The sequence below is a fragment of the Cnephaeus nilssonii genome (genome assembly GCF_951640355.1).
Source record: "Cnephaeus nilssonii genome assembly, chromosome: 18".
NCBI classification, from domain to species: Eukaryota; Metazoa; Chordata; class Mammalia; order Chiroptera; family Vespertilionidae; genus Cnephaeus; species Cnephaeus nilssonii.
This window is the reverse complement of record NC_137089.1, coordinates 33924047-33951289: the sequence shown is the minus strand read 5'-3', so window position 1 is coordinate 33951289 and position 27243 is coordinate 33924047. Positions and strand designations below refer to the sequence as shown.

The following is a 27243-nucleotide window of genomic DNA, read 5'->3' as shown; positions in this document are numbered from 1 at the left end:
GGGTGCCGTGAGGGGTGACCAGGCTGGCAGGGGAGCAGTTAGGGCTGACCAGGCTGGTGGGGGAGGGCAGTTAGGGATAACCAGGCCGGTAGGGGGGGGGCAGTTAGACTGGCAGTCGGACATCTCCCGAGGACTCCTGGATTGGAGAGGGTGCAGGCTGGGCTGAGGGAACCCCCACCCCCACCCCGTGCACGAATTTCATGCACCAGGCCTCTAGTCTTTTATAATAAACCAATAATCATAATTACAGCGCTTTCCTGAATTCTATGAGTTATTGAGACTGAGGAAGAGTTATGACAACCCCCGAATTTGTAGCAGTCTAGGCAGAAGTGCAAGTAGCCTGGAAATCTCATTTATAGCTACTGTGTGAAGTGGGGGCTGTCTTGTGGGACCGAGCCCTTAAGTTGTGGGTCTGTGCTAACTCTGGGTAGTTACTGCCAGGATTTAATTGAATAGTTGGACAGCCAGTTGGTATTAGAGAATTAAATAATTGATTAGTGCCAGAAAGAAAAAATAGAATTACCCAAAAGACCAAAATGTGCATTTAAATATAAGTAGTTCTCATTGAAATTAGAGTTCATGGTAAGCATACACAACTGGGTAGAACAAAGTACTTTCTAATTGACTCTCGGTTTCCAAAGCATTTCCTTTTTTGCTCTCAATACTAAAGGCTGCCTTTGGTTGAAAGAGAGGAAGCAAATACACCACATCTTGTGTGTTTTTTTTCCTCCCCACTGAAATTTCAGACATGTCTATTAGGAGCACATCAACTATTATACCAAATATTTTGATTAGAGTCTGAAAATGCAGAGTGGATTTGCCATGGAACTAAGACAGCTAGGCTCAGGACTCCTTCCTTGAATAGATTCCTTATTGTTGGAAGGTAGACCAGCTGGCAAAATCTTGGCATCCTGAAATAAGACAGTTGTAGAGGAAGGACAATATACAGTACAACAAAGGAGAAGCTGGAAACAAAAGAGGGAGGAGAGTCAGGAGTGTGAAGGTAAAGAGAACAAAAAATAAGAAAGAAGGGTTCGTAGGGAAGGGGGAGGGAGACCTTTTTAAAGCATGGAAAGCAGGCTGCATTTGCAGGAGGTCTCGGTCTTCCTGCTGCACTCTGATGTAATTATGCTGCTCTCTCACAGGTGAGAAAGCTACTGCTCCAGACCACAGCACATTCAGCAGAGACAGAATTTAAAGCTCTTTTATGCACCACCTCTGATCCATTACCGAATTCTGTTAGTTCTGTCTCCAACTGTAGAGTAGTCCCCCCTTAGTCCCCCCTTATTCGTGGGGGATACTTTCCAAGACATCACTGGATGCCTAAAACCGTGGATAGTAATATACTATGTTTTTTTTCCTATTCATACCTATGATAAAGCTGTATTTGTAAATTAAGCATAGTAAGAGAATAGCAATATAACTAACAATAAAATAGAATAATTATAACAATATACCGTGCTAAAAGTTATGTGAATGGGTTTGGGGCCGTTATTAAGTAAAATAAGTGTTACTTGAACACAGGCACTGCAATACCAAGATCTGATAACCCAGATGGCTACTAAGTAACTAAAGGGCAGGAGAATCTACAGCATGGAGACACCGGACAAAGGGATGATTCATGTCCAGGGCAGGACGGAGCTGTGTGGCATGAGATACCATCAGACCACTTAGAATAGTGTTCAATTTAAAAAGTATGAAATGTTTATTTCTGCAATTTTCCATTTAATATTTTTGGATTGTGGTTGACTGTGGGTAACTGAAACCACAGAAAGCAAAACCATGGAGGAGGGGGACCACTATATTTCAAATCTGATCCCTCTCCCCTTGGCCACTGCCACCACCCTAGTCTAAGCCACCTTTATTTCCTACCTGGATCACCACAGTCATCTCTCTCTGGGTCCTCTTGCTTCCACTCTTGTCCCCTACAACAGTCACACCAATTTTGACCCTGTTATTCTCCTCTGCTTAACCTTCCATGGGGTTCCCATTCCGTTTAAGCCAAAACTCAAATTCTTACCGTGGCCTACCAGAGGTTCCAACAGAATCTTGCAGTGGCCCAGCTCTCCAGGCTCATGGCCTGCCCTCCTCACTCGGTTCATGGCATGTTAGTGACACAACACAGCATGCCTGCTCTTTGTGCATGCTGAACATGCTCCTATCTTGGGGCCTGGCAGTCCCCCACACTTTGCAGGGCTTGCTCCCATCTGCCCCTTGGGACTCTTAGCTCTACCCATTCCCGTGAAGTCACTCTGTACTCCTGTATCCTGACTTTTTTTTTTTTTTAAATATCACTTAGCACAACATGATATTATATCATGCACTTATTTATTTTATCATTTTTTTTCTACTAGAATAAAAGCTCCCTGAGAGCAAGTTCTTTTCATAGTCCTGCTATATTCTCAACACCTACAACAATACCTGGCACAAAGTAGGTGCTCAATGAATTTGTTGAATAAATGTGTGACATCAAAGCTGATAGAAGAAAATGTTTACAAAAGTTGGGACTTATTTTGAAGAAAATCTCTAAAAAGTTGTCACTAAAAATATGTAGAAAATATTTTCCAGTAAGCATTATGCCTTTGGCACATTTATATCAGAATTATTTCTTGCCATACGTATCTGACAAATTGTTCTGGTGACTGATGCCATGTTTTATAAAGCCCCTTAAGCTACTTGGAGGAAAATACAATATAAATGCAAATAAATAATAAACAATCTCTCATAATAAAGTACGTGAGGCTTTCGATGGTTTAGTGAAAAATAAAGTAGGGAGTTTCTAAAGGTAAAGAAATAAGTCATGGCCATTATCGTCTGACTCAAGCAGCAAGGGGCCTTAGTGTGTAAACCTATCACAATTTAGACCTCAGAAATTCACTTCTGATGTTTTCAACAAAGATGAAAGCCTCTTATATATATTAAGGCACTCTGTTAGACTGCCACCATTAATTTATCCCAATCTAATCTTTAGTCAAACAGATAAATCCTTGTAATATAGCTATTTCTAAATAAGCCAACATTTTTTTCACTTCTGGAAGTGTGTGTATATATATATATTTTACATTAAAATACTATAGACAAAGAATAAATAATAAAACTATATGAGTTAATTGGGTAGACCCACCCAAAACCAAGATTGTTTAAATAATTAAAACTTTCTGTAATAATTATGAATATCTTTGTTACTTTTAAAAATCCTTATCAAAGGACATGATTTTTATTGATTTTAGAAAGAGAGGGAGAGAGAGAGAGAGAGAGAGAGAGAGAGAGAAGAAACATTAACATGAGAGTAAAACATTGGTTGGTTGCCTCTGCATGTGCCCCGACGGGGGGATCAAACCTGCAACCTGGGTATGTGCTTGGACTGGTAATTGAACCTGAGACCTTCCAGTGTACTGGACAACCTTCCAACCAACCATCAATTTGTAAAGAGGAGTTTATAGACCCAGCCAGATGGACAAATAGAGGAAGAGTGAAAAGAAAAACGAAGGTATTGGTCTTTGTTTTCAGATTGATTTGATTACTAACAATGATACACAGGAAGTCTTACTTGTTTCTCATATGAAAACTATACTCATTTTAAAAAAACTACTATTGGCATATGTGATTCCAGAATAAGAATTACAATTACAAATCTGATTTGCAAAATTTAAGCTTGGTAGGTATCCTTGGAGATGTTGATAATTTAATGGAAGCATTGAGAATAAGTTTCAAAATATATCAAAAGTCCATTTTCCTGGTAGAGCTCCAAAGATGATCAATCATAGGCTATACTTTATGTATTTAAACTATGAGACACTCTATTTCATGTGTATTCTTCCTAAGGAAGTCAGCCCTCAGGGTGTGTTAGAGTTGCAAATTCCACTGGGGCTCAGACTACCTTCATTTCATTTTTTTCCCCACAAATTCAAATATGAAGAAATTATTGTTACCAACTTAATACCATTAGGGAAAAGAAGTGGAAAGAAATTACACTAATAAAAATGGGATTTTCCTTTAATCAGCTTCTTATGAAGAATTGCAAAGTAAACTCCTGTGCAGGATGAAAGAGATTATACCCACCCCCAACCCCTCCCGTGGGGCACAGGACTGAAGAAATGTATAGACAACGATTTCTTCTCCAAGAAATAAAGGCCATCACCACGCTTTCCCATGGATAAGTGCATTAGAGCACTGAGTGATGTGAAGGTGCGAATGGTTCCCAGAGAAGGTGCATCACCCTTCCCTGGCAGTGCTCATTTGCATACACACATTTAAGCCCAGCAGGAGGTGTGCACTCAGGGGTCTCCTGGAGCAGAAATGCAGACCTTCTCAGGTAAAAGCAGTTCTTCACTAAACTTTACAACCTCATTCCAACTCCAGTTGTCAGTTAACAGCTTTCAGGATGACATGTTAAATCAAGGAAATGTCACACGTGTACAGTAACTGGCCTAATCTTTTCTGTAAATTGCTGCCTGTGGTTTTCAAAATCGTCGTAAATTGCTGGCAATTGGCAATGTGTCTCCCTGCACGGCTAACTTCACTTCTGCACAGTTAACAAATCGGTCTTAAATTATTCATCAGATCACCCAACGTCTAGGCTCGTCTGACTGTCATTGATTTCAGGGAACAGTAGCCTGCTTGCCTTGTATACTGGAGTGAAATTCATACCATGCTCTCAGCATGTGAGATTAATTGTATGCAGAAAATAATAACCACGCTCTTTGTTTCAGTATCTCAGTTAATGATGAGTGAGCACAACCTACTACACAATCGGTGCTTCTGCTGTTACATGCTGCTCTGAAGCAGGACAGAGTATTTTCTCAGACTAATACTTAAAATAGCCTCAATACCCTGGATACTTAAAATACACAGAGGAAGTGTTTTCTCTATTAATTCTATAATTACAGGACAAGAAAAATAATGATGAATTAAATGTACAAGCTAAAACATCAGATGGCCATTTAGAAATCATACCATCAAACAGTTGCTCATTGTTCTGGAAACAGGGTCAAATCAACTCCCCGGATAGCTCAACCAAATTGAATTTTTGTTGCTAAAATAAGTGTGGGTTTAGAATGTGTGTTCTGAAAGGACTTATCACCATATTTCTTCCAGCAGTATACAGGGGATTTGGCAGGAAAAATATTTATTCTTCTTCGAAACACCTTTTGAATCAGTACTGGCTCTAAGCTAAATAGTGAAGTTGTGCAGCGAGACAGTCTTATATCTGAGGAGCACACTTGTCTATTTACGTTCAGGAAAATTAACTCCAGTTCACTTCAAAAGGACACCCAGCAACCTGTCATTCTCTCTTGTGCCTGAACAGATATTTTTAGGTCACTGGTAGCCACGTTCTGTAACTAAATAGCTCCCTGTTTAGAGCATCTCCCTACAGGACCACCTCTCCTGGGTAGTGACCTTGGCTTTGATGCAAGGAAATCCAAGGAGCTCTCTCTCTCTGATGTATGCTGGCCAGAAGGGTGTCTGGGTAAAGAGTGTGGGATGGAGGTGGCTGGATCAATGTAAATTCATTATAGGGGATTAAAAAATGTAGCAACTGAAAGCACTTTTCTGTTGCTGGTGGTAGGTCAGCAATAGTATCTGTATTTGTAAAGGTCAGCAGATTATTTCTTTACTCCTCATCCCTTCTTCCTTAGGGAGCCTCCCTAATTCCAGTGCAGACTATGTTCCATGCTCTGTGGTATCAGAGTCTTTCTTCTTCATCATAATACTGGTTACATTTTCTTATTATTAGTCATTTACTGTCCGTCCTTCATACGATACAGAACATTTTATGAGTGCAGGAAGTGAATATAGCCTTAGTGCCTGGCACAGTGTTTTGAACCAAGTAAATGCTAAGTAAAACTGTCTATAGAATTATGTATGATTAGTTAGGCCGCATACTTAGAGCCCCCAAATAACAGCTTAAACACTTTTCCAAATATAAAAGAAATCTGCTGTGGGAAGCTCAGGGCTGGTATGAAAGCTCCTCAAATGTATTAGGGTACCAGGCTTGTTGACCCATGCATCAAGAGGTTGCTGGTTCAATTCCTAGATAGGGCCCATGCCTGGGTTTCGGGCTTGATCCCCAGGGGCGATGTATAGGAGGTAGGATTGATGTTTCTCTCTCCTTGATGTTTCTATCTCTCTCTCCCTCTCTCTAAAATCAATAAAAACATATTTTAAAAAAGAAAATAAAAGTAAATAATTAATGCAACTAAACATGTTTACCAGGCTCTTTTTTGTAATTGGAAAACCAATGCAAATGTGACTTGAGATTCTTCATCACCAGGACTGGACTCTTCATTGACATGTCACAACAGATACATTGTGTCTTCCAAAAAAAAAATTAATATCCCAACAAGAAAATCCAAAATCATAAAGGCATTTACTCATGTTCTATTTGATTGTTGTTCTAAAATGATCTGATGTTAACTGGCTGCATAAAAAATTCGGCAGTAGCATCTTTAAATCATCTTTTAAAATATTGCAAAGAATTATAATATGAGCTATAAAAGTGTGGTTTCTCTGAAACAACAAAATTTCCTTGAAATTAATGCTTACATAGAAATTCAGCAGTCATGGTCTACTTAGAATGGCTTAATTTATGTATGCAGTAGCTTCACAGACTTATATCAATTGGACTAATATAGTTCAGAATCTGTAGTATTTTGTTATTCTAGCGAACTGAAAGAGTTTATGCATTTCCCAAAGTGTTCATGATATAGATATGCCATTTACTTCATGATATAGTAAATAGAATATCATTCTTGGAGTTTTGAAAGTAGGCATAGTTTTTTATTGCTGTTGTTGTTTCTAAATCCTCACATGAGGATGTGTTTTTTAATTGATTTTAGAGAGAAAGGGAGAAAGAGAGAAATATCGATGAGAGAGAGAAACATCAATCAGTTGCCTCCCATACTCCCCCCAACCAGGGATCAAACCCTCAACCTAGGCATGTACCTTGACCAAGAATCGAGCTCACAACCCTTTGCTGCACGGGATGACACTCCAGCCAACTGAACCAACAGGCCAGGGCTGAAAGTAAGTACAGTTTTCCTGGGTTTCTACGACGCTTTTCTGTATCATTTGCTAATTTGTTATTCCTGAATAAAGATGCTTTGTAGCTAGCTTAGCCCTCTGTAAACATCACTTTTCAAGATTCCTTTTGAAAAATGATCACATAGAAAGAAATCATGCAAAGGAAAAGATAAATGTAAGTTTAAAAGTCATTACTAGATGCAGTAAGTTTTATTTGTTTAAATAAAGAAAAGAAGTATACTATAGATCATCGATTTGGTTTGAAACTGCCATCAGAAAAAGAATTCTTTGAGACACAAAACTTTTAGGATGTTTATAAAAATAATAGATGGATAGCACCCGGCTCAGGGGAGCTGCGCGTCCCGCTTCCTGTGCAATTGCTCCTGTACAGAACTCTGAATTGATGGTCTGGAAGTTTCGTACTTGAAAGGACCTGCCCAAAGCTAAAGTTAGTGGAAGAATCCAACCTTGAAGGAAATGAATCTTGATCAGGGAAGACAATTTTCCCAGTAAGAACAGAGGAACGATTCTGGCTAGGTAATAAGAATGAACCTTGAAAAAGAATGATCCCAATGACCCTGTCTGGCTCTGCAGGTGAAATATTCAACTACAGATTCTCATAAGAGAAGAGGACCCTCATGAACCATGGGGTCAATTTGAGCCAGAGAACAAAAGAAGTGCCATTATTGGCATTTGGAGAAATGGTTTAACCTTATTTAAGAATCAAAACACCCACAAATCAGGTCACTATGAGAAAAACGAAGTCGTTAAAACATGACAAAAAGAAACAAATGCAGGTCGGTTTTCCGTGTGTGTGAAGGCAATGCAAAGCACCTGCCTAGAACGGGAAGTCCGTAAAGGCTAGTCCATCCCCTCCTCCGTCCCCTGCCTGGAAGTTTCTAGAAGGCTTCTAATCAAAGCTCACAGTTAGTATAAGATAAATCTTCCTAGAATTTCTTTACATTCTTTTTATGTCTAAGTTATGCTCATGTATAGCCATACACATTCTGAAGTCTATGTGTATGTGACACACTGAACATCCTCTAGGATCATTAATGTGTAAGTTCCACACATCTTTTCCAGAAAAATCAATTAGAAGGAATATTAGCCTAAAGTTCCTACAATTTGGAGTCATCAAAAAGATGCCCCAAGATGACAGCTGAAGTCTTTTAGAATTAAAAAAAAAAAGTACAACTTGGGTTCTGAACATCACATTTTTCTGTATCTTTAAATGTAGCAAGTGAGGTGGGTTTTCATATATTTACATTCTGAATGTATTCCTAGGGAGAAAAATAATTATTCTAATTCTCACAACTTCCCAATGAGCAGCAATAACTTATTAATTGTGCCCTTGGTGATCTTAAAGTGTGGCATGGAAAACAGCCTTAGGGACTTCTAAAGATGCATACGGTTCCCTTGACACGAGGGGAATCTAGATGTAGAAGTTTTTCAAAACAGCTATGTACATGTTGAAGGAAAGGGTTTAATTAATAGTGTTACAGCTGTGAAGTTAATATGCAGATCCGAGGTCCCATCACAAGGGACTATTACATCTTTTTTAAAACAAGTCTCTCAGCCCCACATTATTCCCATTTACAGCTCTTGCCTATTAATAGATACATGTCTCAAAGGTTTTCAGGATGAAGCTTGTGATGTTTGTTAAATTTTTCAACAATAATATGATGATGATGCCAATGGCAAAGATAAAAACCACCATTTACTGAAACATCATAATATGCCAAGACCCTAAGTCACTTATATGCATTATTGAATTCTTTAAACAATTCAGTAAAATCAATGTTATGGTTTGCCTCATTTTTCAGAAAAGAAAACTGAGGCTCTGGTAGATTATGGAAGTAATCTTCAGTTACCTACCCATAGTCATCCTGACCCCGCCATACATGTACATTAAACAATACATTCATTTCCTTCAAGTTCTGGAAATGAATCAGGACCCTCAAGATCACAGTAACAAACAAACGAGGTGGAACTGGTTGGCAGATGAGATAACAGCAAAGGGAAAACCTGGAGGCTACAATCAAGAATCCCTATAATAAGCCAGATGTATGCTTGTTCATGCCCATAAGGATGCATACTTTCAGTTAATAAGAATGGTTTGGTAGTGCCTGCCATTGGAGTATCATTCAGATGCATAGAGATGTTGTGGAAACTAACCTGAATCCAGTTTTAGGAGAAAGATTCACTATTTTAAAGTAAATATTTTGGGCAATAATCAAGGTATAAGGAGACTTCTCTCTCTCTCTCTCTCTCTCTCTCTCTCTCTCTCTCTCTCTCTCTCTCTCTCTCTTTTTTACTATGGCACATTTACACAATGGAATACTACACTGCTGTAAAAAAGAAGGAATTCTTACCATTTGCAACAGCATGGATGGAACTGGAGAGCATTATGCTAAGTGAAATAAGCAGTCAGTGAAGGAGACTTCTATTAATGTATCCAAGTGGGTAATTCTAAGAAATGTGTTCATGAACTAGCAGGAGATGGAGAACTCTAGAGAGTTAGTATATAAACCAGCACAAACGGACAAGGAATGTCTTACAAAACCCAACCTGGGTGGGTGGCAGAGGTGGTTGGTTTTGTCTGGGGTCCTTAGCTCTGCTCTATTTTCCAGAATAGATTTCCTACAGATTGCAATTGAGGCTACATTGGTGAACCAGGGAAATGCTACCAGCCTTAGAGGTGGTAAATAGAAGGAAACCAACAGAAAATCTTTAGGATGCTCCTTTTGGAGTTATCTATCCTTTAAATGACCTAGAATAACTGACTGACTGCTTAGCAGCATTTTAGTGGATAATAAAATGAGTAACCAAGGCTACATATCCATTTTTTTATAACATTGTACCCAAAGAAATGAGAGGGGAAAAAAAACACCCTCATATGCACATTGATATTAGAAAGACAGTCCATAAAAGTAACTTGGAGCAGAGGAGAGGAGCAGTGGAGCAAACGAATGGCATTATTATTATTATTTTTATTCCTTCACAGGGTTGCTTGGAAGCTTACCTGAGTTACCACATATGATACCCTTAAAGCAATGTTAAAAACCCAACAATCATATTTACTATCCCAATTGGCAAAACTGCTCCTGTTTTTTATATTCCATAGAGACTCAGTGGGGTTAAATGATTTGCCTAAGGGCCTATAGTTAATAAGTACTAAAGACAAGATTGAAACAAAAGACTTATAATTTGAAATTGAGTCTTCTTTCAACACACTATGATGCCAATTCCACAGGATAAAATCCCTCTGTCTAAGTTACTCCAAATCAGTTTATATGGAAGAAAATAAAAGGGAATTGTTACCCAGTGAAATAAAATTATGATTTAAAATGACTTCAAATCACAAGGTACAAAATGCTATGTGTTGAAAAATGCTATGCTTAACTTATTATTCCTAATTATATTATTCACAAGATTTGCATTTTAAAATTGCTTTCTAATCTGCATGTTACAGAAGATAACTGGGCACTGATTTAAGTGGTTTTGTTTTCTGTCTTAGAAATTAGTGGTGAAATGTGATTAATAGCATAAATATTAAAGGGAGATATTAGAGAGTTTGTATGAACTCAGTATTAGAAATGCCATTTCTGATTCCTGGTACATTTGCCAATGTGAGAAGATGATGACAAGTTCTAATTATAAAGTTATGATAATGTGGAACAAAGGGTAGCCACCTTTGGAGGTTCTGGAGAAAATCCTTTAGGGATTTTTGCTGCTTGGCTCAATCAAAAATTCTTTGTTACCATACGGACTTCAACGGAGCCTAATGATTCTAAAGGCATCCGTGTTGGTCAAGGCAGATTTCCTAAGATCAAAACATGAATGCTAGTGGATGAACCTTATGGTACTTAGAAAATCTGAGACTATCATAAAGCAATAGCCTATGTTAGCACAAATACAGTTGACAGTGAAAAATCTAAAAAAATATAATTACAGCTTTCTTATTCTTTTGTAATTATACTGTTGAGTTTCTTCTCTACAGTTTCTACAAGAGAAAATTGTGCTGGTTTGTGAGAAACATGTTTAAGAAGCACACCTAGAAACTTAACCTAAGATTTCTTTGCATTTGGGTGGCAGTTGAAAGACAGTGCAGAGTCATGTGAAAATCATGTGGTCTGCTGATACTAGACGTAGAAATAATATCTGTATCATGGCTTATTAAGGTAACTCCTCTGTCGGATCAGGATTTCAAAATAGGGATCACCACACTGATGTACTTAACTGTTAGTTAAATGTATGTTCCACTTAAATATCTATGGATTTCATTCTTTGTCAAACACTTTTTTTTTTTTTACTTTTTAGGATTAGTATTCAAGCAAAGAAAGAACCTTGCTATTCATATTTGTTACATTAACATCTTATTTATTTTCCCAGTTTAAAACAAGAATATTCGAAGCCATTTTTTTTCACTTAACATTTGGTGCTGTGGTCATTGTGACATTCGGTCTTTTCACTTATTTTATTTTCCCCATCACCATTTATCCTTCTATGCCCTCTTCCACCTTCCCACTCCCCCTTCCACCGATCACCACACTCCATGTCCATTAGTTCTCTCTTATTCTTCTCAATTCCTTCATACCCCCAACACACCTCCCCCTCCATCAGAGCTGTCTGCCTACTCTCTATCTATGAGTCTGTGTCTATTTTGCTTGGTAGTTCAGTTTGTTCATTAAATTCCATATGTGAGTGAAAGCATATGGTACATTAGGCCTTTTTAAAGTGGACATGATTCACTGGAAGCTGAGTTCCACTACAGCTGACCAAACGAAGCCACGAGGCCATTGCTTTGGAGTTCCATTACGTGAAACCCTCCCAAGATCATTTCTTCCTGAATGGTATCCAAACTCATTTTTTATTAGTATTCCATTTGTAATGTTACTTAGGTTACTATGCATATATAATAATACACAGTCATCATAATTATTTATTAGTGTACTCTTTTTTAAGTGTATTTTAAAAGCATGATAGACTTACCTTAGAGAGCCCACCTACTTCCAAATAAAAGCAGATAATGAACACATTCCAGGTGACCCAGAGGGCAGTCCATACTGTATACTAGAGAGAAAGGGGGAGGGTGGGGAGAAAGAAGAAAAATATGGAGATGAAAGGCATGTATACTAAATCAATCAATAACAAAATGTCAATAAGCCTAAGTCTTCTGGGAAGAAACAGGGTGTGCTCAGAAAAGAGTGCTCCTTATGAGGTCCCCTAAGATCTGTAGAAATTAAAAATCCAATAGTTTCCACTGCCTTCAGCAGATGCCAATAAAGCTAGATTTATTTTTAAAGTGCATTGCTGGCTTGCAGATATAGGTTAAATCCAAGCGCTGACTTGATTTCTGTTTTCTGAATATTAGCTTTTCCAGGGAACGCAGTTATACGAATTTTTGGTGGCTATCTACCTAATTATCCAATTTTTAGCTATAATATTAAATTGTCAAGTTTTAGAATGTTTTAGTCCATCTTCCTAAATGGACTAATATTACTTCTGTCTTCCTAAATGAGGATTATGTCTGAAAACAGATGTGTGGAGTAAAATTAACAAACCATCATCTATTATACTACTTTATTAAGAGTGAAATGTGTGCCTCTAATATAATCATAGAATTACATGATCATCTAAAATATCTTTAAAAACACAGAAATAATAAATAGGATTTAAAATGAGCAAATGAACAATAGATTTCCATAATGGAAAAATACCTTCCAATGACATTGAACAAACTATGCTAGCCTTACTGATTAATTGGTTTTGTTAATGTAGTATGTATTAGAAAATGCCTTCCTCAAGAGTATTAATCAGTCTGAATTAATGGAGGAGGTCTAAGGGCTCAATTCATCCAGTCATTTTCTTATGTAGATGGAGAGACTCAGGCCCAGAAAACTGATATATAGAATAGCTTGGATGGCTGAGAATTGGTGCTTGCCCTGGGAACACAATTAAGAGATCAGATACAATGGTTTGCTCATTCATTTTATTTTACCACAGAAATCTATGAATTCTTAATTTCTTAAAAAGGCATAGTAATTAAATTATTGGTTTCTATCAATGATTATAATCATCACATGCTATTGTCAAATTAAAATAAATATGGAAATCCTTTCATTAGCTTAGTCTATTCTGTGTCAAATAATATAAATTTTAAACCCTGTATAAAATAGCCATGTTCCTACAGAAATCTTATCAGAAGCTTTTAGTTATTTATAAAATTTAATTTACACTTTATGTCTTTCTGTTATTTATGACTTTCAAAAGGCTTTCAAAATAATCCAATATAGTTGGGTAGTCTTATAATTGGTTACATTAGATATCTCATTATCTTTTTTTTCTTTTTGAGAATAGGTTTTGCTTATTTGGTTTTTTTTACAAATAATGCAATTATAATAATGAGTTAAGACTTCAAAATGACTGTAAATTTAGAAAAGCTGGAAAATACATTAAAAAGTTAAAGTAAGTTAAAAATATATTAAGGATTTTAGTATTTGCAGGTACATTGATGCTCTGCTGATATCTTCTGTTAGTAATAACTTTTAATATGAGTGAACTTAGTTTTAAAAAATAGGCCAAATGCATTGAAACATACATTTTTGAATCACAAAATATTCCTAAGAATATTGAAAACAGCTAAACTACATCTGCAATGTATACTTTTTGCAAACTGGCCAAGTCACAATAACAGCAATACATTTTAAAGCTGTTGCTAATAAGATGACATCTGGTATCTGATATTTTTCATCCTAAATCAATCTAATTATGAGTATATTAGAATGAGAGAGACTGCAGACCACTCAGTAATGAGAAAAAAGCTGGTGATAAAGGTTAAGGAAAGGACATAAACTGAAGCAAGACTAACGGAGGAAATGAACGGGATTCATTGCAAAACCATATGGTTTTTAATTTTTAGGATTGCAAACGCAACTCGTAAGTATACTTTTAGGAAAGTCAATCTACTCATAACAGTTATAACACCTGAATTATAGAACAAATCTATTTAAAAATCAGAGCACAAGTGTAGTGATTGAAGTGCATCGGGGCCCCTCACCAGATGGACTGCTGAGGTCACTTCTGAACTTTCAGAGAGAAAATTCCCAGGCTGAGTAGACTCCACTCTCAGCTGCTAAATTCTTAATAACAAGAGTGAGTACTCTGCAGCTTTCTGTGTTACTGGTACTGTGCTCAGCACTTCACATTGATTAATTCAGTCAGTCATCACACGACAACCAAGGAAGTGAGGGAATAATTTGACGACTTAGTGCTATTGTTGAGATAGAAACTCAAACAGTTTTAACTCTGGAGCTGGGATGCGTCAGGATTACAGGATAGGCTTTATTATAAAAGATCTTAAGAAAAGGACTATAGATTAGTTTGAGAGTTAACCCTTTATCAAATTTTACAATTTATCAAGTGACCAATTCACCAAATTACTAGTTTACCAAAAATGTATTTCTTCGTATATACTCTGTAACTGGCAATGTTTATGGAAAGATGGTTTCTTTTGTATTTTGTGATTAAAGTGTCATGTATGATATAAACATCATTTTTAAAGCAATAATGTAAGTTTCTTTTTTCTGATACAAAGATTGTTTGTATGTTTGAATTCTGGATTGTAATGATATGAAAACTGCATATCTCAATGTGCACCTGAGACACAAGTCTTTACATGGAGATAAAGGGAAAGACATCTCTAGCAATACAAATACATCCATAAATATTTACTTAGGCAGGAAGTGTTAGGACAACATATGTCTTCGTTTTGATGTGGACTATTTTATTTATAATTCAATTCAAAGAAGAACAGACAAAGAGGTAAGACTCCGTTTTTAACAAATGCTCTTTGGTTATCATGAAGCTTGCCTACATGCTTATATATCTAGATACTAGTACACCTGCAATACAGAAGACAACTTACCAATGTAAAAAAAAAAAAACAAAAACAAAACACAAAAAAACAAAACACTCTGTATAATTATCATTGATCTACCTACTTATTTATCCTACTTTGCTTAAGTTTAGTACACATATTTTAAGTCCTAATTTACATAGACAAAGACTATAAAGATTTTCTAAACTTCATGTGTCCTATGTGCTCTGTGAATATTTCCCAGTTTTGTGAGGATATTTCAATATTTTTAATTGAAATGAACTTTAAAAGGCTTGCATTCTATTTCATCCTCATTGAGCAATTAGTCTATAAGATGATTTATTTTTACTTCCTGAGCTTGTTTGTTTTCCAATTACCAGAAAGCCCATTCATTCATTCATTCATATGTGTATCAATTAGATAAAATATGTACAATAGCTTAGAAAAAAAAAGAAGACATTAAACATTGAACAGCTCAATTACTTACTAAGCACTTACTCTGTTGGGTTATGCTAAGCAAGTCACAAACATTATTATTATTCTTACAAACAACTATGAGTCAAGTTTTTACAAATAAACTATAGTACAAAGAAAGCAAATAAATGGGCCAAGTCTTCACAGCCAATAATTGGTGGAGGAGGATTTAAATCTGACACCAATTAAATGGAAACCTAACATTCTTAACTCGTGTTGAGCAGTAGCTCAGGAAGGAGATGTATGATGACATAGTAAATTTTTCCTATATAACAATTCAAATTAAAGCAACTTGCCGTCCTTCAAACAGAATTATGATCCAAGTATTTCTAGGGCAGAATCTCATATTCGAATTCATAAGTAAGATTTCCAAATATGTGACACAGGAGTAAAGCGAGGTAAACAGCTGATTCTAGAACAGTACTTTAAAACTGCTAAATAGGATTTCACAACCCACACTCAGCTCCATTTTGTCTTGAGCTAAAGAAACACAAAAGGTGCATTCAAGCTCTTCAACTAAACTTGTATTCCCTACTGTAGATAGCCTACCTTGCACTGTAGCTAGAATAAATTTTAATCAGTAAAGGAGTACCATATAACAACATTGTTTTGTGTTCTAAAAATAAATAGCAAATTCTACCTTTTCAGCAAGTGATGGTATCCAAGGGGAATTGCTGCTCTTTCATTTTGTGATTTGGGTGAATTTTTCTGATAGTCTTTGCTGTGGACCGCCTTAATTACAGTGGCAGGAGCCCAAGGCATTATAATGCTTAGAAAAAGGCAAGTTGAGGAGTAAGTCAGCTCAACATAGGTGCAGGCAGAGTAGCATATATTATTTTTTCATGTGAATCCTCAAGTTGAGAATGTGCTAAGCAAGGGAGTAAGGTGAGATTTTCTTGTTGAAATCAGACATGTTCTGAAGTTAGATATCATTTTCTAGTTCATCCTGCAAAATAATTTCATCCAATAACCTTTAATGTACTTGTTACTTGTTCGATCAAGTATTAAGCATCCTGGTAGACCTAGAATACAGCAGTGAATAGGCATGTTCCGCCTGCCAGGAGAACTCTGTTGATGGGGTGAGAAGGCCAGAGGCAAGGATGGGGACGGTGTAGAGTGCTAGGATAGAAAGAGCCTGCGGGATCTAAGAGAGCAGAGGGGAAGTGGCACTTGTCTCAAATGGGGTGGTCAGGCCAGACTCTTAAGAGATGACATTCAGTTGAAGGATTATTACCCACTTCCCAAGTGGGTAAGGAGCATAGGGCATTCCAGGTGTGTGCAAATGGAAGAGGCAAATAACAGCATATGGTCTTAGGGAAACAAATCATTCAGTGTGGCCGGCACGAGTAGTGTGTGGAAAGAAGTGTGCATGCGAGGGAGAACATGCTGCTAAAGCTGGCACAAACACTAGGCACGGCTTCATGAGTGAGAGGCTGGAGCTCAGGCAGGAGTGGGGGGTCCAGGACGCTGATGTGCACAGACTCTCTGCTCTTTCATGCCTCTGAGGCTGGCTCATGCTCTGCCCCGGCCTCTGCCCCATTGCATTCTCATTCTCCAGAGCTCCCTGCACCTGTGCCTCCCCACTGCTTATTTAATGAGTTCCTGGAGAGCAGGGACACTGTCATTTACACTCTTTTCTATTTGTCCAACCTATCACAGTACAGTAGGTTCTCGATAAAGGCTTAAGGAGTGAATGGGAACTAGTGCTATTGATGTCCCACTATGTGCCCTGTAGTCATTCCTGCCCAGAACCCCCTCCAGTCCCTTCTTTCTTGGTGAACTCACACTCACTCCGCATTTACTTCTGCAGAGTCAGATGGATGTTCCCAGTGTGCATCTCATGGTACAGGTGTTCCTTGTCACAGTTCTAATGTAACATGTATGTGGATGATTTCTTGATAAAGGCTCACTTCCCCTCACTAGAGTGTAAGTATCCAGGAGAACAGAGAATAGTTGTGTCTGTGTTTGCTCACCAATGTAGTCCACACCTCATACAATGCCAAACACTCAGCAGAAACCCAATAAATAAGGTTTGAATGGGAAGTTAAGAAAGAAAGAAGGGAAGAAGGGAGGGAGAAAAGTGGGAAGGAAGGAACGAAGGAAGGAAGAGGAAAGAAGGAAAAACTGACTGTGAGACCTGAGTTTGGTCAAGTGGGTCAGCCAGAAATGTTCTTATATTTTATCCTATTGAGAGGTGGTGAAGGCTTTTAAGCAACTGCTTCAGGAAAAGTGCTGAGAACACACTGGAAAGGAGGAGGGCTGAAAGCAAGGGAGGGGTCCATATGCAGGAGAGAGAAGGCCGATGCCTCAACTAACACAGTGGCTATGTGAAGAGTGTGTAGAACTAATGGTTAGCGGGTGAAAGCAATAGGCCAGTTAATGTCACTGATGTACACCAACAACTTTATTCCATGGAAACCACTGGTTTTCTAGCCATCTGACATGTGCTTCAACAGACCATCAACATCATAAAATAAGAAGTTCCTAACGAGTAAAGGTGCTCTGTGTTCATAGCAACAAACTCGAACATTAAATCCAATAATCGTTGGATATTATGCAAATGAAAGCATCTTATACTGCAAATCCAACTCCACGGAACAGCTTTCTAGTACATTACACCATGGCTCAGCAGAGGCCCGCTCCCAGAGAAATCTGAAGCAGGAACTCTGTAGCCCCCACAACCAGCTGAGTGACTTCAATCATGCCTTGCACCCCAGGGCAGTCATTTTGAGGGCAGAGTCTGTCTGTGAGTCCCTGACCTTCACCTCTGTGATATGATGAAAAACACCAAAAATCCAATTTTGAAATTCAAAGTAGAGAATTAATGCATTTACAGAAAATTTTATGACTTCATTCTTTTCTATAGATATGACTGGATTATACCAAGATTGAAAGATGACATATTTTTAAGTCTAAGGTTTCTTCTACTGAGGTAATGTTACTAAGTTACAAAAAATATTTAGTAATTCTACTGAATAAGGTCTATTAATTCAGGCTCAATAAGCATTTTAGAGTATGCCACTTCTATTTACAATTACTTATCTATGCTTGTTATTTCTTACAACCTTCTTACATCTGTAGCCTAAAATATTACCTTCTTTTTATAGAAAACTATAAAGTTATTCATAACTACTGTGAATAACTTCCATTTTATTGTGGACTACAACATACACCTTGTTAAATTGTACTATGATAGAGGGTATGCTGACCCTGTTTGGCATAGTTTGGAGTATGGATTCATGTTCCACATTTATCTTAAGCAAATGGAGAAATGGTCAATAATATACCATATAAAATACATTAGAGGTGAGTACTAAATGGCCTTTAGTACGTGCATTTTAATGGCCTAAATCAATTAAAATTATATTATGTTATCATTTACAGTTGGCAAACAGTTATGGCTAGGTAGGGTAGCTTTATAGGGTGACACATGTCAATTTAGATGACAGTTAGTGTATATTTACATCTTATAATGACATCAAGACCTCCACAGACCTCTTATTTTACCCAAACCCAATTTTAGATTTAAAAAAATTCCTTGTGATACTTGAATTTAGTTACACTGTGAGTCTCACATTTACAGTCATGTTGCTTTGCTCCATTGTAAACATTCACTGCCTCCTTTCCACAGATAATCGTCTCAACAGAATTCAGTGTGTGACAGCCAGAACAGCAGTGCCACCTCGTAGCGGAGGGAACAACTTAAATTATTTTATTCATCTTCTCACAGAAATTTTGTAGTATTTATACGAAGAGACATGGTAAAAATAAGACTTACCACCACGATATATCGAGGTCTGTACTGAATGGTTCCAAACAAACCCAATATGACAACTATTATATGTAGAAAATTTCCAAGAATAGGTGCCCACTGGAAGCCAAGGAAATCAAAGATCTGCCTCTCTAACGCGGAGAGCTAAAACAAAGCAAAGAGAGTCCATTAGCATTTAACCCAAGCACAATCATACCTTTTTTTAAAAAATTCTCACCTGAGGATACTTTAAAAACAAACAAACTGATTTGAGAAAAGAGAGAAACATCAATTGCCTCTTATATGCACCCCGATGAGGAATCAAACCAGCAACCTGAGAATGTTCCCTGACCAGGAATGGAACCTGCACACTTTTTGGTGGATAGAACCACGCTCCAACCCACTGAGCTACCTGGTCAGGGCCATAATCATACCATTTTAATCTTTATTTCATGGTAGAGAAGTCTGCATATTCTTTTTCAATCACACTAATGGACATCATTATCACTAGAGTTGTGGTACCTATTTCATACACTGTTTTTTATGGCTTTTCTCAGAAAACATACTAAGATAACTTTGAGCATTATGACTTCAAATATAAATGGATTTTAAACCTATCTGGAGAGCTATCCTCCCTAAATCATTTTCTATAGTAGAAAATCTAGACAGATATTTTATGACACTATATTTTATGATAGCAATTTATCATTAGTTTTAGTAAAATGGTTGGCTTACTATAATATATTTGGAACAATAACTCCAGACTGGCAATACTAAAACTAGTATTGTTTTGGAAAAACAACCCTCCTACCATACCTTCCTTCCTCTGTGAAACATAAATAATCAAATATTCTGGGTTTTTTTTTTCTTTCATTAGACTGTCATTGATGTTAATGACTAACCACTTTTTCACAATGAAGCTTACTTGTTTACTTACTCTGGGCTCAATGCCCTCATGTAAAACTAGAATTAAAAAGTTCCTTCGAATCATATTTTATTGAGATCATACACCTACTACATGAAAATTCACCTTGATTAGGTAAAATTCTTTTGAAATAAAAATGATAGGGCCATAACAATTTTAGACATGCCACCGTTTATTATATTTGCACTAGAGGCCTGATGCATGAAATTCGTGCAAGAGTAGGCCTTCCTTCCCCCGGCTGCCGGCACCAGCTTCCCTCTAGCACCGGAAACCTGGGCTTCCCTCCAGCCACTGGCGGGCACCCGGGACCTGGGCTTCCCTCGCAGCCCCAGCTTCATCCAGGAAGGATGTCTAATCTAATTAGCATACTATGCTTTTATTATTATAGATGATACACAACTACATTTTAAATAATTCTAAAGTATTTAAAAGATACACTTAAAGCATTTATGATGTCAGAGATGAATTTTGTATAGTCCTGTGAATGCCAACAATGTCATTATCATGTACACATGATATTTATTGTATTCTATATCTAAAAATGTTATAATTCCACCTGCTGTATTTGGACATTAATCTCACACATTTTAAGCATTTTTCTAGTTTGACTTTGATAAAATAGTAATTCTAATAAAATGACCCAACCATTAGCCACAGTTATGGCACTAGAAACTGCAGATTGAAGTGAAAATGGCACCCTAGGTATTTTTCTAGTTATGTGGCAGGTGTGTGCCTGAATAGCTTTAACTACCTTGGACATAAAGAAAAGTCCACTGTCCAGTAAGCTGAATCTACCTTGGTTAAGATTCACCTTCAGTAAGCTGTGGGTGAGAAAAGAGCAAATGCTTACAGACAACCAGCCAGAACCACATTCATTTCATGGATATTTCCTGCTCTTCAAGCGATTTGTCATCATGCCCTGCACTCACAAATGGGAAGATGCACAGAAATGGCTAAACAAAATAACCAGCAGGATAAGCAACAGCATCCACTGTATTGTCAATCCCTGGATTGTCTCAGCTTGTGACTCTAATTAGTTCCCAGGAACCTTGCCTTAAAAATGCAGTATTTTATTTATTGGCCCATCAGCGATGTAAATACGCAGTTTTGTTCTTTTTTTAATGTCCAAACAGGATGGATGTGTTCAGAGAAAAAATAAAGAAATCCAAAAGAGCAGCTGCAGGCAATTCATTTTGAAAAGCAACCGCATTTTAAGCTGTCGTGCATCACAAAAACCTTTAAAGTGAACTTTTCAAACAGAAAAAAAAAAAAAACCTTTTTCTTTTCCTGTCAGAAAATGCATGGATAGCATTCTCTTTTATGATGTTAAAGGAAACATGCATAATGAAAGAGAGGCCAAATTAACACCACTTATTGGAAAAATACTCATTCTTTATTAAAGACACTATATCTCTATTAATATTTGTTCCCTGATAACACTTAAAAATGGACTATGGTGGCTTGAAATAAGGGCACAAACACAAGGCTATTAAGAAAATCAAAAGGGGGATAATATCAAGGGTCAGGCCAGACTCAGCTATAAAACTATACAAACCATTAACTAGATTTGAGTATTGTATCTTAAAAAGTTAACTAACAACAACAAAAAGTCTGCCAAAAATAAACAAAATATTGTGCCACTGCAATTTTTACTTACTTTTTTAACCCTCCTCTGAGGATGTTTTTATTGATTTTTAGAGAGAGAGGAAAGGAGAGAGAAAGAGCGAAGAAACATCCATGTGAGAAAGAAACATCCATTGGTTGCCTCCTTGATGCACCCTGACCAGGGATTGAACCCACAACCTTTTGGTGTACAGGAGGACACTCCAACCAACTGAGCCACCCGGTCAGGGCTACTTAATGTTTAATCTAATTTTCATGTTAAGCTATTTAGGTATTTCATTTATAGGCAACTATCTTCTCTTTGAATATCATAACTCTAGAAAGACATCACTTTTTGCCTCAGAGCTTGACATTAATAATAATGGCCCAGAGCCACCAAGTTAAATGAAATGATATCCTGTTTGCTTTGTTAACTCAGAAAAAGCATGAATATTTTTTAGAAATCTCTGTGTCAAAATAGTCCTCATCGATGGTGCTGACACTGCCAGTACAGGCCTGGAACATGGATCAGATGCTTCTCTTCCCAACTTCAAGGTCAGTGACCTCAAGTTGGGAACTGGACATTCGCCATTATGGGGCTTTTTACTATGAATGCTGAGAAAGGCTAAAAATAAGGGTTTTGTTTATTTGTTATGGGAGACTATTGTTAAATGTTTACCTGCACACCGCTGAATATGGCATCTACAAAACAGTGGTTCCAATCCAGGAGAGCAGCGAGAGGAAGCAATCTAAAGTGTAATATAGCACAAACAGAAAGCCACCAGTCTGAAGGAAGCAGAAGGATGGAGGGCTCAAAGAGGATTTCTGCACAGATGCCATAGCAAAGGAGAAAATGAATGAGACGTTTGAAGAGCTTGATGTTTAAATAAAAGTAGAAAATTCAGGAAAATATGAAGGTACCAAGACATCCCAGAGAAAGCAAAACCAGCCAGTCACCACTTTAAAACAGGAAGCAAAGACATAAAAGACAATGGAGTCATTTCTAAATGAAATGTAAGTAGGTAAGAACCGGGAAGCGATAAGAACATGTTTCTTTTCCTAACAAGTTCAAAAATAAAGGCAATCAGAATCCTAAGAAAATGGAAGGGAAGAAGGGAGAAAGGGAGGAAGTGACAAAAACAAAAGACAAATCAGCGATGCAAAGAAAGCATGTTTCAAAGATACCATGAAAATTAAAATGGGGTGTAAATATGAGGAAATCATTGCGACATTCTCCCTAAGTGTCAGAGTGGTGGGGACATTGGAACAATAGGAGAGAAATGTAATCCTAGCTCATACTCGGGGCTGCATGAAAAATATACCACACTTATTATAATGTAAACTAGAGGCCCGGTGCACAAAATTTGTGCACTTGGGCGGGGGGGCTTCCCTCAGCCCAGTCTGCGCCCTCTCACAGTCTGGGACCCCTCGCTCCTTATTGCCCGCCTACAGTGGAGGCAGGAAAGGTTCCCACCACCACTGCTGCACTTCCCAGCTGTGAGCCCAGCTTCTGGCTGAGCGGCGCTCCCCCTGGGGGAGCGGACTGACCACCAGGGGGCAGCTCCTGTGTTGAGCATCTGCCCCCCGGTGGTCAGTGTGTGTCATAGCGACCAGTTGTTCTGCCTGTTGTTCCTCCGTTCAGTCGATTTGCATATTAGGGTTTTATTATATAGGATGATGCTTATTGAATTGCGGCTTTCAGAATCAAACTGTTGAAGGCATGGAAGCCTTCATTAAGGTTATGGAACAAAGAGGAAAGTATCATTTGACCACATAAAGTATACCTAACACAGGTTGGGAGAGGCTGAATGCTCTGTGCCTAAATTCTGTGGCTATATGGCAAGGGGGGAAAGAGTGAGTTTTAACAATTCTTCCTACAGGGCCAAGCATCTTCTTATCAGGGTCCAAGGTGAAAATATTTCCTCTACATCTATGAATCTTAACCACATCCCACATTAACCACACAGACTCCCGATAGCTCAGGAAGTGTCCCTGCTTCCCTATTTTATGCCCAAGGAATGCAGACACGGACAAATAGAAGCACCTTCAAAATACAGTAGTTTCTTACTGTTTCATATATTATGCTTAATGCTTCAAGGTATTTTGCATACTTGCTTATAGTTATCATTAATTGTGAGAATTAATTTGCATGTAGTTAACTGAAAATAAGAGCTGTTAAACTCCAGGTGACCAAACATTTTCCTGGGCATTTGCCTAGGCTGGATCTACATAATAAACAGAAACTGGGTAAGAATGCTCATTCTTAAGGAGTGAATACCCTGGGAGATTCAACTGCCCACTAAGATGACCTGCCTTTTACTCTCATTCTTGCACTTTCCCCCTGCTCATTAGAGGCAGAGACAGTAGAAAAGATTAAAACAGGGTTACTCACATTGGCACAATCATAAGGAAGCACTTGATCAAATGCTATTTTCTTAAAAGACTATGAAATGAAAGCATATTGTATGACTGATGCTTTTGTCTGTATAGCCTGTAGTCTGGGAATTCATGAGGTAAGTATTTTATAACCATGAAGATTCAAATCGTCCCTTAAAGTGGAAATGTATAAGCTCTAATTAACATTCCAATTAGCTAAATTGATGTATCCTGGGTCATTTCAAGAAAGTTTTGGGTTACTAAGTAGGTTTCTTCATATCTGGACAGTCCACGTAGCCTTTAGGTCCTCCGCCATCATCCACGATTTCTTTGCTCTAAAATCTCAGAGCTCACAACTCCCAACAGACTTTTCATGCTTAAGGTTGATGGTGTCCAACTTCTGGGTTCACAGATCTGGCCCAGGCCAAATTATCATCTTATGTTTGAAGCTGTAACTTGTGAATATTTTCCATGGCTCTGATAAAAAAGGGCCATTATCCTACTTCATAGAGATGTGCTTTAAAGTCCTAATAACCTGGCAATTTTCCTCTCTCTTAAAACAAGTGCTATTTTGGAGCAGTTGCTATGTGTCCATAGACAGGTGACCAGGTATTAGGATGTACACAGGCTCCGATGGATCTGGGAATTCCAGATATGGTGTGCTCATGATTTTATTCATCCAATGATGACAGTAATAGTGTCTTTGTAAAACACAGTCTCTGCATGGTTTTGTATTATTTTCAGTAGGGGTTAGATGACAAAGGCTACTGCAGTGAAATCAGAAATGGATCATTTAGTGAAATGAATAAAATCAAATCAGTTTACTATACCTCCTTTTTCTGTTGCTGGGTGTTTAGTACCATCTCCAGTGGCCTGAACGACCAGCAGTGCATATGCATCTGGAGGGAACCATGAGGGCTCAGGGGAAGAATATTATTTTTAATACCAAGCGTGATTGTCTAAGTTGTTCCTTGACTTAGCTTTCCTATGTGAAACAACTGTCTCCAGAACATCAGAAAAGGCTTCCTGAATTCTGTCTATACATTTTGAGTCCCTGTATCTCAAGGAGGTTGCAGGGCATTCCCTATCTTCCAATTCAATAAGGAAGGTGCAAGTTCCTCAGTCACGTAAACAATATTGAACATCAGAAAACAGCTACATGTTGAGCTGCACATCTATTTTTTGAAGAAATAAGGTAGTGGGTTATATATCAAGGAAAGTTTCCTGTTAAAAAATGAACAGATATTACACTGCAAATGGACAGATTTATGTAGGGTGATGAACTAAAAGACTGCATGTGAAGGGCGTTTATGGACCACAAACTCACCAAGGGAAGTTCTTCAGCACATTTTGTGCACTGACTTAGCCCTTTGCACTCGCTTGCTTTTTTCTCGATTCCTTTATTCTACTCGGGATTTAATTTTTTAAATACCCCAGATTTTACAAAGCGCGGCAGTAGAATAAAAAACTGGAGTTTCTTTTCATACAAACTTATTTATTTGGATTTTTTAATATTTCAAATTATTGATACATTCAATAACGGTCACACTCGACATCCGAGTGCAAAAGGTTAGTACATCAACGGATAGAGTGACAATTCTTTCACCAACTTCTCAATATGTCAGAGAATAAGAAAATGTACTTAAAAAGTGCTCTAAAGCCAGAATGGATAGTAATACTATGGCTATGACATTATTTAACACTTTAATTTCTCCATATCTATTAATCTAATATGATGCTAACAAAATAGGGTAAATATTACTACTCCTATTGGATAAATAAAGAAAACTCAAAACAATCAGCTAAGTAGCATCAGAGCGTCTTTATGTCCTGATCCTCTATTATTTCTTCTACTCTGAAGTCAGGCAATAAAACAGGCATTAGTTAATGAAGTTAAATTCTGAAATGAGCTTTCTCACAAGAGAGAGAAAATACAAAAAGAATAGAGGGGTGTTGCACGATTTAGTCCTCTTTCCTCCTACCCCACCCATTTCTAAGTGAGGCAAGCCCTTCCCCTGTCCTTCAGAAGAGGCAAGCTGTACCTTTCAGAAAGTAACCAGCTGTGCTATGGTAGTCAAGCTTCAGTTTCTTCATCAACTTATATAACAGAAAGCTTGCAGATAATGGTTAATCTCATTATGTGTGCCACAGTCTAGTCTCTTTCATTAACAGTGCTAGCCTAGATCAACTAAATTCATTTCCAACCTACCAGCAAGTCAAGAATTATAGTTTGCAAAACACTGGTGTAGAGCACTTGCTATGGGAAGTGCCTCATCAGGGAGAAGAGCAAGGTGTGCCTCGCTCAACGGTGTGGGATTTACCACACAGGTGCTGGAAAGCCATTAAAACTTTATCTCGTGCATAAGAAATTTCATAAACAGCATCATGCTTTAGGATTTAGACAACCCCTCTGTCCAGGCTTGGGAGTGTTTTGATCTGGTTTTGTAACAGGATGTGGGAACCATACCAGAGTCACTGAATGCTCAAGGCTAATTAGAATGTGAAAGGCCCTATTTACAGTACGCCAGATAGCCAAGGTCACTCTGAGCATGGGAATCTTAATCAGGGTGTCCAAGGACTATACGCAGGTGCAAGAGCAAGGCTGTAGCAATCTCACGGTACACTGCGCATGTGTGTCTTTTTGTAGCCAAAATGTGATGGTACTATTTGGCAGAAAGCTTCTTTTGTCTACGTAGTATAACTCATGTTACTGACCAGCCAGTGTCCTAGAGAGAGAGGCTGAAGAGGCTACTGAGACTATTGAGGTTAGAGAGCTCAGGTGCCGCTGCTATGTGAGGCAGTGGGTCTAGAGGCAGCACACAGCTGCTCCAATAATACTAGTAGCTGTAGGTATAGAGGCTGCTGCTGCCTTTTGGGAAAGATGTATATGTTAACCAGCCGGTGTGTGGCTGTCTGTATGGGATTTTGCTTTGAAGAACTGTTTGATGGCTCCTTGTTAGCAATGGCCACTGGCTCCTACAATGAAGACTCATTCTTATACACCCACAACTTCTCATGGCTTCTCCCTCTACCACCCGGCATCCAAGAAGGTCCAGCCCCTGGCAGAGGGGCTCGGCCCGCACAGTTGGGTTAGTGGAACAGGATTCAGAAGAATATGCAGACTCAGAGCAGCTGTGCTCTGACACGGGAGTAGGGAGGTAAGGCTGTGGGGCATGTGGTGGAAGCTGCTGCAATCATCAGGTGACAGGATGA

The 27243-nt window shown here is 38.0% G+C and overlaps 1 protein-coding gene across 1 annotated transcript in view; it reads right to left on the bottom strand.

Annotated features, from left to right (window-relative positions):
- NKAIN3 (sodium/potassium transporting ATPase interacting 3) overlaps positions 1-27243 on the bottom strand; it is a gene marked incomplete at its 5' end in the record, with an annotated part of 430497 nt that overhangs the window by 181910 nt on the left and 221344 nt on the right. The window contains 2 exons of the mRNA XM_079796055.1: positions 12016-12096; positions 19155-19292. Of these exons, the coding sequence (XP_079652181.1) occupies positions 12016-12096; positions 19155-19292 (219 nt within the window). The remainder of the gene's footprint in view (positions 1-12015; positions 12097-19154; positions 19293-27243) is intronic.